Below are 14,571 nucleotides of genomic sequence, written 5' to 3' on the forward strand. Positions count from 1 at the left end.
AACGTTGCTTCAATAGAAGGAAATGAAAGCATTTTCCTTAGAGAGAGATCATCCAATGCTTCAAATTATTTTCTCAAATAATTTTTTTCTAATCTAATGTTCAGCAAAGATGAGCAGGCACCAGGGTAGAGAGGCAACATATGTGAAAAGTAACACAAATAACAGACTACAGAAAAGATAATTACAGGCTAATTCACCATAAACGTGAATGTGAATATAAGAATTCTGGTCAAAATCCAGCAACCTATCAAAAGCTGTTGATGAAGCTGCGTGTGTCACATGAATACAATGTTGTATTCACATCTGAAAATCAATGTAACAAACCATATTAATAGATTACAGGAGAAAATTTATATGATCATCAATAAATGCAGAAACTATTTATAAAAGTCAATGTTCCATTATCACTTTAAAAAATTCTCCTGGGAAACAAACAAAAAAATAAAACTATGTGATAAAAATGTATCCATGAACAGCACATGTCAGGAGCCACTCTGCAAATACATGCCCTTAAGTCCTGAGCAAGAGATACTGAATAATCATTGCACCCTACAATAACTTGGGCTTTACTTCCCTTCAGATAATAAGGCGTGGCTCCAGAAATAGGTGTTACCCCATGGGGTTGAGTTACACTCACCTGTTTCTTTGTAATCCTACCCCTTTGCCCTTTTTGGGATAGAATGTTCCATGGAACCTCCCCTTGTGTGTCCCCTATATAAGAATAAAGAATTTCAGTAGCTCTCTCTGTCTTTCCACAGACCTCTAAGGTGGGAGAGCTATCCCAGATTTTGAAAAGATATTTTGAAAAGGTACTTCTGTGTGTTCGCATGCTTTCTTTGCTGTTTTCTTAAGTTATTGGAATAGTCAGATTTGTGAACACAGCATAGGTTGCCAGCTAGGATAGATGGTGATAGCCCACCACAAACACCACATTTTGTACTAAAGATTCTAAGCATGATAAGGATGCCTACTATTGTCTTTTGCTTTTTGGTTCTCATGCCCTCAACCTTTTTTTTTTTTTTTTGTATTTAATTTAGAGACAGGGTATCCCCGAGTTGCTAAGGGCCTTGATGAGTTGCTGAGGCTGGTTTTGAACTCACAATCCTCCTGCCCCAGCCTCTTGAGCCGCTGGGATAACAGACATGCACCTCTGCACCTTTCACCTTTTTAATTCAGTATTCTACACAGTACTGGTATCTTTGGTGGTTCAGTGCAGCAAGAAAATGAAAATAAAAGGTAAAAAGTTGGGGAAAGAAGAAATAATGCTCTGCTAATTTATAGATGATATGATAAAGTATATGGAAAATCCAAGAAGATTAAAAAATATTAGAAGAAATAAGATTAGCAAGTCTGCTATATATAAAATAATGAAACTTGCATTTCAAAGTACCATGAATTAAATTTTATTTAGAGAAGTTTAGAGCCATTGTTATAGTAACTTCAAAAGGTATTACATTCCTAGAAATGAATCTATAAAGATGCTAGTTGAGTTGTCTGCACAGAAAACTACAAATTATCACTGAAAGAAATTAAAGAAGACTTAAATAAATGGAAAGATTATCAGATTCATGGATAGAAATACTTAATATTCTAAGTATGTAAATTCCCCCAACATTAATTTATAGAGTTGATGAAATTAATATTATTAAACATTTTGAGATTTTAAAAGTCATGAATGTTAACAAGCTTATCCCAAAATTTATATTAAAATGCAAAGGATAAGACACTTTTAAAGGGGAAAAGTGGAGAAGTTCTTAGAATTTATTACAAACCTAAGGAATCTACTGTAATTAAGAAAGACTGATAGTGGAACACACCAGAGAGACTAGAAACAGATGAAAGCATATATGACACTTGATTTATGATCAAGATAGCATAGCAGAATAAACTATTTTTTTCTTTATAAATTGCATTAATTAGCTTTCTACATAGAACATAAGAAGATCTTCGACTCTTATCTCATTTCATTCTTAAAAATCAGTTGCAAGAAAACACAAGTTTAACTAAAATACAATGTAAGTATGTTTTTGGTGATACAGGAGGAAATCTTTATGGCCTCGAGTTAGAGAACTATTCCTTGAACATAATACTTAAAACAAAAACTTGATACATTTGAATACATTAATGTTAAAAACTTTATCAACATGCATCATTGAAAGATTGAATTGTTCCTAATAAGAAGAAGTGCTTGCAACATGCACAACTGGCTCATATTCAGAATATGGAAAGAACTACCACTGCAAATCAACAGAGGCAGGAACCCCATTGAACTCTTGTATTCATTTGTGTCTGGCTATATTAAATATTCCACAGAAAAGGAAATCTGGATGCCTAATAAACATGAAAATATTCTAAACTACAATAGCATTCAAAAAATTCTGATTATAATTATCATGAGATTCTCTCTCTCTCTCTCTCTCTCTCTCTCTCTCTCTCTCTCTCTGTCTCACACACACACACACACACACACACACACACACACACATACACACAAACCAAATGGCTAAAATTTAAAACTCCTACATCACCTAAGATAGAGGTAAACTGGAGCAACAGGACTGCCCATACACTACTGATAGCACTAATTTAGTACAAGAATTTGGAAAAAATTGTCAGAATTTACTAAGGAAGAATATTTGTATTCCCTATGGCCTAGCAATTGAACTCCTAGATTTATCCCAGTTGAAATGTGTCCTCACGTTTACCAAAGATAGTTACAAAAACACTCAGAGCAAGACTACTTATAATAGATTATAATGAAAACTACTCAAATATCCACCAATTAGAATGAATGGATAAATAAATTGCAATAAAGTCATACAATAGAATACTGTGAAGTAGCAAAAACAAAAGTGCTACACGTACACACAACAGATTAATCCCACCAACACAATGTTAACAAAAGTCAGACACAGAAGAATATGTACTCTATATGTATGTGTCTTTAAAACCTAACAAAATGGAGCAACCAGAGTTCAAAAAAAATGTATACATACCTAGTACAAGTGAAAAAAATAGCAAATAAATGATTGCCAAAAAAGTAAGGAGAGAATGATTTGTTCATGGGAAAAATTAGGTAGAGGACATCTGGGGTCCTGTCATTTTTTTTTCCTGAGTTGTGGTTATACAAATTTTTAAAAATAACAACTTGTAAGCTGTGGTGGAAGACATTTGTGGCTATGTCACATACTCACACTTCTGCTGAGTATGTGAGTATGTAGAAGATGCAAGACAGACCACTGTCCCCACCCCCTTTCTTTTTATTTGTTTTCTTTTTTCTCTTTCTTTCTTTCTTTTTTTTCTTCTTCTTCTTCTTCTTTTTTTTTTTTTTTTTGGCATACTTGGATTTGAACCCAGGGTCTCCTGCATGTCAGATAAGGGCTTCGCCACTGAGCTACATCCCCAGCCACCTGGCACTCTGCCATGCAACTTCTCAGGGTTCTGTTTAAGCCACTTTGAGGGATGAGGTAATGTCTCCCTGTGAGAAAAAGAGAAGGATTGTTGACTGCTTGCTATAAAACAGCCAGTTCACCAAGCTCAGTGTTTCTTTCCTGAAATTTAACTAATGAAATCTCCTGTATGTTGACATCCATCTGGGCCCTCTGTATTGTCCCTCTGTGACAAACATAAATATGCTGCTGCTTATATTGTTTGCTGTCTCATGAGTAAGAAAGACCTTGGTCCTGGGGCTAGGCTGTAGCTCAGTGGCAGAGCACTTGCCTAGAATGTGTGAGGAACTGAGTTCCATCCTTGTCACCACATAAAAATAAACAAAACAAATAAAGGCATGCTGTCCATCTACAACTACAGAAAAAATAAATAAATAAAAATAAATAAATACATTTTAAAAAAAGAGACAGAGACCTTGGTCCCTCATCCAGGAGTCTTGTGTCTTCTGCCAACACATATGAAACATAGCAAGTAAACATTAATTTTAAGTGGAGGCAAAAATCAAATCCAAGCCCTAGTAAACTATACAGTTATTCTTGATGCATTTTTCTGTACATGTTATATTTTACAATGAAAAGTTTCTAAATTTTACCTAAATTCTATTTTTCTCTATGTTTCTTTTTTAAAACCCATGATTTTCTGAGTATTTACTGTATTGCTGGGCTCTGGGAATACAGTGATAAATAGGAGGACATGATCTTACAGAATATATTCAGTGACAGAAAGAAGCAGTCCAAAGATGAGTAATGGTGCTGTTTTATGAGAAGAAAAAAAGAGATTGGGAAAGGGTGTTTGAAAAAAAGTATGTCTTTACTATTCTAATACTTTTATTAATATTGTTAGTCAGTAGAGCTAGTTAGACATTTTGAGACAAGGAGAAATGTGTTAAAAGCAAACAAACTCTGTCAAAAAAAGGAAAACTGATTTATCAATTAAGGGAATATTTTAGCAAATTCAGATAAAATTTGCAAACTGTGATTTTGCATATGCTGATTGGAAAAGACTAGAAATTTTTCAGTTTGGCACTTATTCATAAATTGTGCCTTTAATCCTGTAGCAGTCATTTATGGCTCATGCATTCATCATTCATTCAAAACAACAGTACTAAGGGCACTTTGCCTAGATGAAGAAGATATGAATTTGTTCTCATAGTGTCTGCAATCTATAGGAATAAAACCAGGCTATCAAAATAGCATGTGACCACTGCTAGGAAAGGATCCACCTAAATTTGGATTAGGGGATAGGGATCCTTCCCAGTGTGCATGAACCTCAACAAAATTGAGATTTAAGTGATGTGCAGAATGGGAGTTGGGAGCTAGAGCATTTCAGAATAAGAGAAGTGGATGCATGTTATTGTGGAGTGGGATTCTTAAAAAGAGTTCACTTGAGTCATAACACACTGAAAAAATTGAACCACAAGAAAAAAATAACTGATAATGACACCAGTATGTATCTGCGGGGCAAAAAGTAAACACTTTAATAATAAAGAAATTTCTTAATTACCACGACATTTGCATAAATTACTTAACCATATCTATCTATTTATTTATTTATTTATTTTGAGGTGCTGGGGATTGAACCCAGGGCCTTATGCATGCGAGGCAAGGATTCTACCAACTGAGCATTTTATATTGTTGTTGTTGTTTTTTTTTAATCAGGACTATTACCTTATGTTGAAAGAAAAATAAAGATCACATAAGAATATTCCAGTTTTCTGGGTTAAGTTTTTCTTTTTTCCCACCCAGGGAACAATGTTAACAAGTACATAGAAAACTAAGTGGATTTTTATAAAATATCTATTTTATGCATTAGTATTCAAAATATGACTTAGAAGGGGAGATAAAATTCAAGAAGTTTCATCTTCTATCAAGCATCCAGGAAGCAATGTGGTTAAAGAAACTGAACATAACTGACAAACAATTTGGAATAGAGTTGTCCAAGTGAGCTGACCAGGAGCTGGTTTGTGTTCAGTCTGCATTTCTACATGGTATCCATGGAAATGTGATCAGGCTTGCACAAAGACAAACAAAGGCCACCTTCAATTGGATCAGGGAGAATGACAACTGACAATGTTCAAGGCACCCAATCAATGCAATAGCTTTGCTCCTGCTTTTCAAAACATGATGAAATAATCTCTAACACTGACAATACAGTGTCTAACGCTCTTTTATTTCCATTGCTCTGTTTAAACATTAACCTCATTTTTATACAGAAAGCCTTTCAGTGATCTCAAGTATGTATGGCTTCTGTAGGAAAAACTGTCTCTAGTCACTTTAAACCAATAAAAGGAAGAATTGCAGTCACCCTTTCAAAATGTAGATTAGTCCCCAAGTCTTTGCTGACAAAATTATACAGATTCTATTGACTATTTGGACAACAGAAGAGATAAATGACTCAAAGGAAATGAAATATATTGGAAAATTATTAACAGTTTCAATATCCTGTGGAGGTGAAACATTAACAATATATGCTGTTTAAATTTGTAATAGTTAGTAAATGTAATTTACATATACAAGAATCATCAGGCATAGAATGGATAGAACACTTGAATACAATCATTTTGAACTCTAACAAAATTAAGAGTAGACATCCATTTCTTTTCTAATTTATATGATTAAGTGACATTGCTTTAAAATGCTTTAAAAAAGCCATGAGTTACACAGAATAAAGGGCTTTACTATTTTACTCATAAAACCTTCCAAAGACAGCACTAACTCTCTCTGATATACGAGACTGATTACTAAAAGGATTATTTAGGGGGGTTTTATTATAGCAGAAAAAAATAAGAAATTAAAAGATTAACTAAAGAAATATAAATCTATACCTCTAAAGAACTTTTTTTTTAAGGAAATCTGACTGAAGCAATGATATCAATCCTGACATCAGAATCGGAATGTCACTCTATATCACACACCCTAAAAGCAGCATATTAATTGCGCCTATAGTAGTGTGGGAACTCTGTCCTAAAAGAAACAAAAATGCTCCTCAAAATATACAGAATGCTCCTCCAAGCAACCTCATTGGAGTGTGGGAGGTTCCTTTTCTCGGAGCTCTTCTTTTTGGGGTAGGGGTGGAACCCAGAGTCTTTTGCATACTAGGCAAGCGCTCTACTACTGAGTTATGTCCCTAGTCCAACCAATGGCCCAAAGTTTTCTTTACTTTTTCATAATTATGTTTCCATTTCCTCTTAGCACACTGGAATCAGCACCGCTTTCTTTCATCATCTAACATGACCTCTCCAGTTTATATGCTAGAACCTACTTTGCCTCTAGTCAGGGCCTCCTTTTGGCCAGGGCTGTTGTTTCTGGTCATCAATATTTCTCCCTCTCCCTTTCTCTGTTAATATTCTTTCCGTAGACATTAAAGGTGCCACACCTGCCCTCAGTTTCTCTTATGTTATGGTCCTCTGCCTCTTATAGATGCATCAATGTAATTTTAAACAACTACAAGTATATGATGTAGCACCATAAAAATAGACATTAAAAATCTCATTATAATAATTTTGACACAAGTCTCTCCATGTGTGTTTGTTTAATTGTTTAAAGGTAGCTATTCCCATCTCTTCCCTCATGTTAATCCTTTCTCCCTTTTACTACCAAAGTTTTCTACACTGTCTACATTTACTGCTTCCATTTGCCCACTCACTCCATTCTGGTTGCTATTTTTTGCACTTCATGGAGATTGCCCTTGTCCAGGTTTGACTTCTGTGAAGACCCCGTTGACCAAATTTTCTTTCTCCAAATATTTCTGTGGTACCCACTTACGGCTGTGTCTTTCTACTTCTCTAACTCATTTTTCCCGCTCCTTTTGCATCTCTTTTTTTCTCACCTGACCCTCTAATAGTTCCTGGATTGTGGCCAGAGACCTGGTCCAGTCTCTTCACTTGACTCATCAATGCCATGTTTTCTATTATTCTCTAGAGGTGGATGATCCCTAAATCTCTGTCCCCATTTCACTCTTTTGTCTACTCCTAACACCTCTATACATAACTATCTTCTAATTAAATGTATACAACTGGATGTCTCAACTCAACCTGTGCTGACAAACCTGATCATCTTTTTCCTCCTACTTGGTCTCCTCCAACACTTCTTGCCCCATAAATGGCACTATGTTAATTGAGATTTCTACATCAGAGACTTATGCATCTGCTTCCTGTCATCAAATGCTGTCTATATTTCTTCCTTAACACCTTTCCAGTTGGTCCCCTACTTTTGTTCCCTACTGCTGCTGAGAATTTTCTACATTTATCTTTTATCTCACTAAACACTATAAAACCAGTTCTTTCCTAAATAGTCTTGGTGCCTTCTGTATGGCCTGGATCCATCTGCCCTCCTTCCTGCTACCAGAGTGATTAACCCCAGCAGCAAATCTGATCATGCCACTCCCCTGCTCAAGGCCCTTCAAAATCTCCCCATTGTCCAGAGGGTAAAACTCAGACTCCTTGTCATGTTTAAAGGTCTCATAGCCTGGTGGCTCCTTATCTTTCATCTTTCATTCTCAGTGAACACTCTGAGTACTCTGTTCTGGGTATAAGGACCTTCTGTTTTTATGGTGTCAGTTTCCCATTTAAGAACCTAAGTGTCTGACACAGGAACCAGGAGACTTGCATACTGCTGCTAGTTAGATTACTCTAAGATCACTTGCAGGCATTTTAAATGATGGAGCATTGGATTTCACAATTGCCAAGATCCTTCAAAGCAGACCTATATTCTAATGAGCACCCCACTCCAGACTCCAGAGGCTTGACATACCAGTGTATCACAATGCTATATCTCCATCCTCTAAACTGAATGCTGAGTTCTGTATCACTGATTAATTATATGCAAACATATGATGTTTATTATGCTGTAACTTAAGTTATATTAAGATAACTTTTAAGTTATATAAAAATTAAAGACACTGAAGAGAAAGATGGTCTTAAATTTAAATAATTTATAAGTTCAAAGATAAATCAGGGACTCTTTCTCTCCTTCTTTTCATGAGGCTACCCACAATACATTGTCTTTATCTTTAAAGTTAGCAGACATCAACATTGCAAAATAGCTGCTCTGAACTTTACATCTGCACCTGACAATGTTTCTTAACCAATATCTCTCTTATACATGAAAAATTTTCTTCAGAAGTCTTACAGCAGATCCCAGCCCCCATATCTCATTAACCAACATTGCATGGTAAGCTGATTGTCTGCATCAGATGGTGAGTGGTGTTGTGCCACCAGATTGGCTCAAGGCAATCACCTGCTATCTCTTCTGAGTCTTCTAGTTGGGCAGAAGAAAGTAGAAGCTAGATAAATGGAATTCTGCTGCAAAGGAGGATGATGGGGACAGAAATTGGTTAGGCATTCTTCAGGGCTGAGACAATTTCCTTTCCCCATGTTTGGATCTGTTTCAAAATAGATTGGAACCTCTCTGTACCATGTTTCAGATTTTCTCTTGTTTGACACTGAGCCTACCACACCGCTTCTGGTGAAGTAGGTGCTTCATAAAGATAAGATCAAATATTAGTTTTATGGAGTTCAGACTCTGTGAATCATCAGAAGGGGCATAGAAATCACTGTCATACACAGAATTCATTGTCCCAGGACTTGTGATATAAGAACTCTTCTCTTCAGAGGGATTCTTCTGTGCATTCTTCCTGGAAAAGCACTCATCACCATGACAACTGGAAGAATCAGGACAAAGACTCTGGCACCTTGATCAAAGGTACAAACTTACAAAGTTCTTCTTTTGTGCTGTGCTGAATCTTTTAGGAATATCCTAATTTGCATAGGGAAGGTAATTAAGACTAAAGCTTGTGGCTCTGGTGATTACATTTGCATGATATTAGGTGATTTGGGCCTTAAATATTTCTCCTGAATTTTTTTTTTTTTTTTTTAGTTTTTACATACTGACTGAACATTTGTCTTTATTTTGCTGGATATCTAAAATTCCATCATTAGAAGATCATCTCTTTACATTAAAAAGCTTCTTTCTTTTAATATGTTCAAGGCTTTTAGCAAATGAAAACAGAGAACAGTCATCATCTGTTTTAGAATGAATTAATTTAAAGTGATGTAGTCATTGACTCCTGGTGTTGAAATCTACCTGTCTTGGTGGCCAGCTCACAGGGTGGTACAGGAAACACTGGAATTTTAATTTGTTAGGATATAGGGGGAGGGCAGTGATAATATATGTAGACAGTCATTTCCAAATATGACTGTGCATCAGCAATACATGAGTAATGGCTTTTAAATATAGAATCTTGAGCCCCAATCCATGAATACTTCTCTAATACCAAACATGGATGAATCAGGTGTATACACAATGGTGCATACAGATGTATATATAAGGCTTTGGAGTATATGTGTGTGTACATGTATGTAGTGTGTACCAGTGTGTGTTTTTGTGCAGGAAGGAGTAGACAGTAGGTAGGTTGCATTCAGACAGTGAAGGACTTTTAATGACATGCCAAAAAATTTGAACTTTACCCTATGTCAGAGGGAAACTTATCAAGTGTGGAGTTATTGGACACAGATAAGTGTTTTAAAAGACAACATTGGTGATAATGAGGAAAAGGAACTGGAAGTACAAGAAAGTAAAATAAGAAAGTCAGTTTAAAAGCTCCAGTTGTCCAGATACCACAAGAAGAGGGCCAGAACTGTGTTGGTGGCTGAAGTTAGATGATTGGTGAAAGAACCAACAGAATCTCAAGGTTGATTGTGAGATTTAAAACATGGGGACAAATTTCTGGGTTCTCTGCAAGACAGTACTACCATTAAACCTTAGTAGAAAACACAGGAGAACATTGAAGGACAGGTGATGAATTCAATTTAGGCAATGTTGAGTCTGACATCTTTACAGGACAGGTGGACAGAAAACTTGGGGGGTTGATGGAAATACTAATCTGGAATTTGGGAGAGGAGTGTGGCTGGAGATCCTGGCTTGGGCATGGTGCTGACCCAGCAAGCAGCAATACAATGAAGAAGAGATGAGATAAGTGTCTCAGTAGAATGAGTAGAGAATAGTGATGGGAGGGGAGGGGAGGGGAGGGGGGATAGGGAGGGCAGCAGAATACAACTGACACTAGGATTGCTGTATGTATACACATGGATATATAACCAATGTGATCCTGCAATCTGTACACGTGGAAAAAATGAAAATTCATACCCTATTTGAATCAAATATATGATATGTCAAGATCATTGTATTGTCTTGAGCAACTAATAAAAAAAAAGAAGAGGTTCCTAGGTGGAGCTCTGCAAACACTACCCAGATAAGGGGCACATGGATGAGTCTCTGCAGGAGACAAAGAAAATGTACAAGAAAATAGAAGAAAAAACAAAGAGAACCAAAGTCAGAGAGGTAGAGGGTGTTTCAGGAGGAAATTCAATCTTAAAAGGAAGCTGAGTGCAGGGGTGCATGCTTGTAATCCCAACTATTCAGAAGGCTGAGGGAAAAGGTTTGTAAATTCCAGGCCAACCTGGGTAATCTAGTGAGACCCTGTCTTAAAGTGAAATGAAATACAGGATTAGAGATGTAATTCAGTGGTAGTACATTTGCCTAGTGTGCATATGCTTGAGGCCCTGAGTTCCATCTCCAGTAAGGCAAAAGAAGAAGAAGAGGAAGAGGAGGAGGAGGAAAGGAGGAGGAGGAGGAGGAGGAGGAGGAGGAGGAGGAGGAGGAGGAGAAGGAGGAGGAGGAGAAAGACTTTTTTTTTTACTATGAAAGAAATTAGAATATTTACAGGTTGAAGGGAATTTACATTCTTGAGAGAATTTAAAGATCTACATTAGAGAGGGCTAACTGCTCAGACCCTACTAGAGGCAGTAAAATGTGATCCAGCATCCAGGTGGAAGGAATGGGCTGTTAACACACTGGAGAAAATGTGACTTCACTCATTCAGTTACAGTTGCTTTTCTCTAGGACTTTATTTAGTTTTCAGATTATCTTGGCCTCCTGGGGTCTCTTTTCTACCCTCAACCTGCCTGTGAAAAATCCAAAGTGATAAATATGGGAATTTGTATGATTAATAAATAATACAACTTTCTCTTAAGCACTTGTGAGCAGGTTTATGGAAGCAGATTGGAATCTAAGTGCAAAATGAGATTCTCAGGTCATATATTTCTAAAGTAGTTTGTGTGTATACTGGAGACAATGTAAGGTGAATAGACACATACCTATGTGGAATTTTAACTTGGTATGTGTTTATATAACACAATTGCACATATGTGGTGTGTTTAGTGATGAAGAATGCTCATCACCTAGTTGATTTAGAGGTCAATGCCATAATAATTTTGTCTGGCCAAGAGATTTTAATTATTTATGTTAACCTCAGACACCCAAAGTACCAAAAAACAATGCTACTTTCCTAAGAATCTTAATTTATATCACAAATGACAAAGCTTTATTATAATCATCTCAAATCATGAAAAAGCTTGTTCCTTGAGTATTCAAATGACTGGAGCAGTGGGAGGGAACAAATAAATACACAGAATATTTTAACAGATGTCATTTTAAATCACCTCTGCTTGACTTATTAGCTAACCACAGGTTATAATCTCTGTTCCTGACTCTATGCCTTGCAGCAATACATTCCTCTAAAGTTTTTCACTACTCTTTACAGAACAAGCCTCGACATTTCAAAGATTAGAAAATGATGTTATGTTTCCTTAGCTTCTTTTAATGCTGGTAATTGAAGAGAGATGAAAAGCTCTGGTTTATATTTATATTACTGTTCAGAAGGTGTAGTGTTCCAGGGACCAATTTTCAATGTGGAATACAACTTTGTTGGACTAAGTTTCTTCCACCATAAAGTTCATGACTGGCAGAAGGTCAGCATCAAAGGATAGTTAAGGAAATATTTACCTTCTTTGTGAAAACACTTGAAAATCAGAGACCACATTTGTTTGTTTTGTAATTTTCCAAACTATAGGATACAATTATGATTCCTTCTCCCTTCAAGTAAACTAAAGTTCTTACATTTAGGTACATACTAGGCTCTGGAAAAAAGTCAGGACAAATTATCCCCCATGTTCTCACAGAGGCTCAGCATCCCCGCCTTCATTTCCCTACTTAGTGTAAAAGAAGTCAGGGCGATGAGTGGCCCCTATTCCCACCGCACTGAAGTTGGTGCTTCTTCTCCCACTTTTTTCTAGCCTTGCGGGGTCCAAGATAAGAAAGTGGAAAAAACTGGTCTAAGTTTACATTCTTTGCACTGATGATGTTACAACAATGAGAGGAAGGCAGAAGGGAAGGAAGAAATTCCCTCTGCCAAGTATTTAAGAAGCACTTGGTGTTTTTCTGTGTCTCCAATGGAAAGAAACACCAGCACTGCATTCTGAAGTAAGAAATGGGGGAATTATTCACACTCTTGGGTTGAAAAATAAGCGTTTTGGAGTCTTCTGCTGACCTAACTGGCATCGCGCTGGGGAGCTCCTGGCTGCTGTTCTGTACTGGATTCCTTATTCCCCTGGTCCTGAGCAGGTGTGGTACCTGACTAACAGGGGAAGTTGGGCTGCAGGATGCGCGGTCTTCAGACCACCCACAAACCCCTAATGTGTGTGTGTGTGTGTGTGTGTGTGTGTGTGTGTGTGTGTGTTCCCCAAACCAAAGTGGTCAGGAAGATGACTTTGGTGCTTCTTCAGAAGGTTCATGACAGGGTGAAATATGTCTCACGACCCCAATTGTGAGGTGGAGTGGGATAAGGGTGTATCTCTCCAAGCAGCTCCTGATGGCTGGGAGCCCAGGTCCACGTGGAATCACAGCCGAGACTCACGCTGCTAACTCCCTGGCCCCACATAACCCCTCACTCACACCGCCAAGGCCCGTGAGGGTGTCCTGCAGCCGAACAGCCGCAAACTGCAGACTTACCTTGACTGAGCGCTAACACCAGCCTCAGCGGCAGCGGCAGCGGCGCGCCCCCTGCCTGTCCTGGCCGCATCCTGGGTCTGCTCTGGGGACTGTAGATGCTCTGAGTTTGCAGAGAATACTCTCGATCGAGGGACAGGACAACCGGGAGACTGCAGAAGCTGTCCGAGGGCTTCTCGACTTGCCTGGGTAAGAGCAGGGGAAAGTTGCCTGGCAGTTCCTGCAGCGAAAGGACCCGCCCCGGCCCGCCCCTCCCGCTTCGGCCAACGCCGGATCTGCCCCTGCCACGCCCCGCCAAGTCCCAGCCCAGTGGCCCCGCAGGCTACACCTCCGCTTCTCCACACCCCCAGCACCACACCTTGATTCCCCTACATCCCCCAGCCTAGCCATCCTGGAAGTGGGAATGGGGACCGAGCGCCTTTTTCTGCCCTGGACAAGACCCGCTTTGCACATTCCCACTGAAGAGCGCCAGTCCTCGCGTTGAACCGCCCCCTGACGACTTGTCAGCCCACCAGAGAACCCTCCAGATCCCCGGGACAACCCCACACCCTCTGCAGCCCTCTGTGGCTCTCAGTCTTACCAGGGGGAAACCTCTAACCCTACACCTACAGTTCACCTACAGTTACTGTGGGCTGAGTGGTGCGTGGCTTTCTGCCTTCTCCAAGTGGGTGGAGAACGCGACGAAAATAAGTGCAGAATGACCAGGTTAGAAACTAACTCATCAGGAAAGATCTACTCTCAAGTTATGATTATCCCAGGTGCTATTTAAGTTAGACCTGCAGCTGGAATGCCACAAAGGTGTGTGTGTGTGTGTGTGTGTGTGTGTGTGAGAGAGAGAGAGAGAGAGAGAGAGAGAGAGAGAGAGAGAGAGAGAGAGAAGAGAGAATGAGAATATCACCATTCATTTCTCCCGAGATAACGAGCTGAATCGATTACTGAGTTAAATGATTTATTTCAAGACAAAAAGGAAGGGTGAGAACCCATATATGAACTGATTATGAACTGATGGCTCTTCCTCTCCCTCTATGTTACACCATGACTGTTTTCTTCCATTCTTTCAGTCTCAGGCCTGGAATGAGAACGTTCTATAACTGTATCTGAGATATTTCACTTACAAACCTAAGAAATAGAATATTCACTTTTTATCTCCAAATATCTTTTTCTTCCTAAAAGTTCACCCATAAATTCCCAGCACACTGATGAAAACAGAATTCTTCCAGTAACTACATTTTGTGAAGTAACCAGATGTTCTCATAAATTAGAGTTATTTACCTAA

The 14,571-nt window shown here is 38.3% G+C and overlaps 1 protein-coding gene across 1 annotated transcript in view; it reads right to left on the reverse strand.

The window, feature by feature from the left end:
- ITGA2 (integrin subunit alpha 2) overlaps positions 1–13,461 on the reverse strand; it is a 100,414-nt gene extending 86,953 nt beyond the window's left edge. The window contains exon 1 of the mRNA XM_081278823.1: positions 13,299–13,461. Coding sequence (XP_081134949.1) covers positions 13,299–13,368 — 70 coding nt within the window. The 5' untranslated portion in view covers positions 13,369–13,461. The remainder of the gene's footprint in view (positions 1–13,298) is intronic.
- Positions 13,462–14,571: the final 1,110 nt, after the last annotated feature.

This window comes from Spermophilus citellus (assembly GCF_964194105.1).
Source record: "Spermophilus citellus genome assembly, chromosome: 1".
NCBI classification, from domain to species: domain Eukaryota; kingdom Metazoa; phylum Chordata; class Mammalia; order Rodentia; family Sciuridae; genus Spermophilus; species Spermophilus citellus.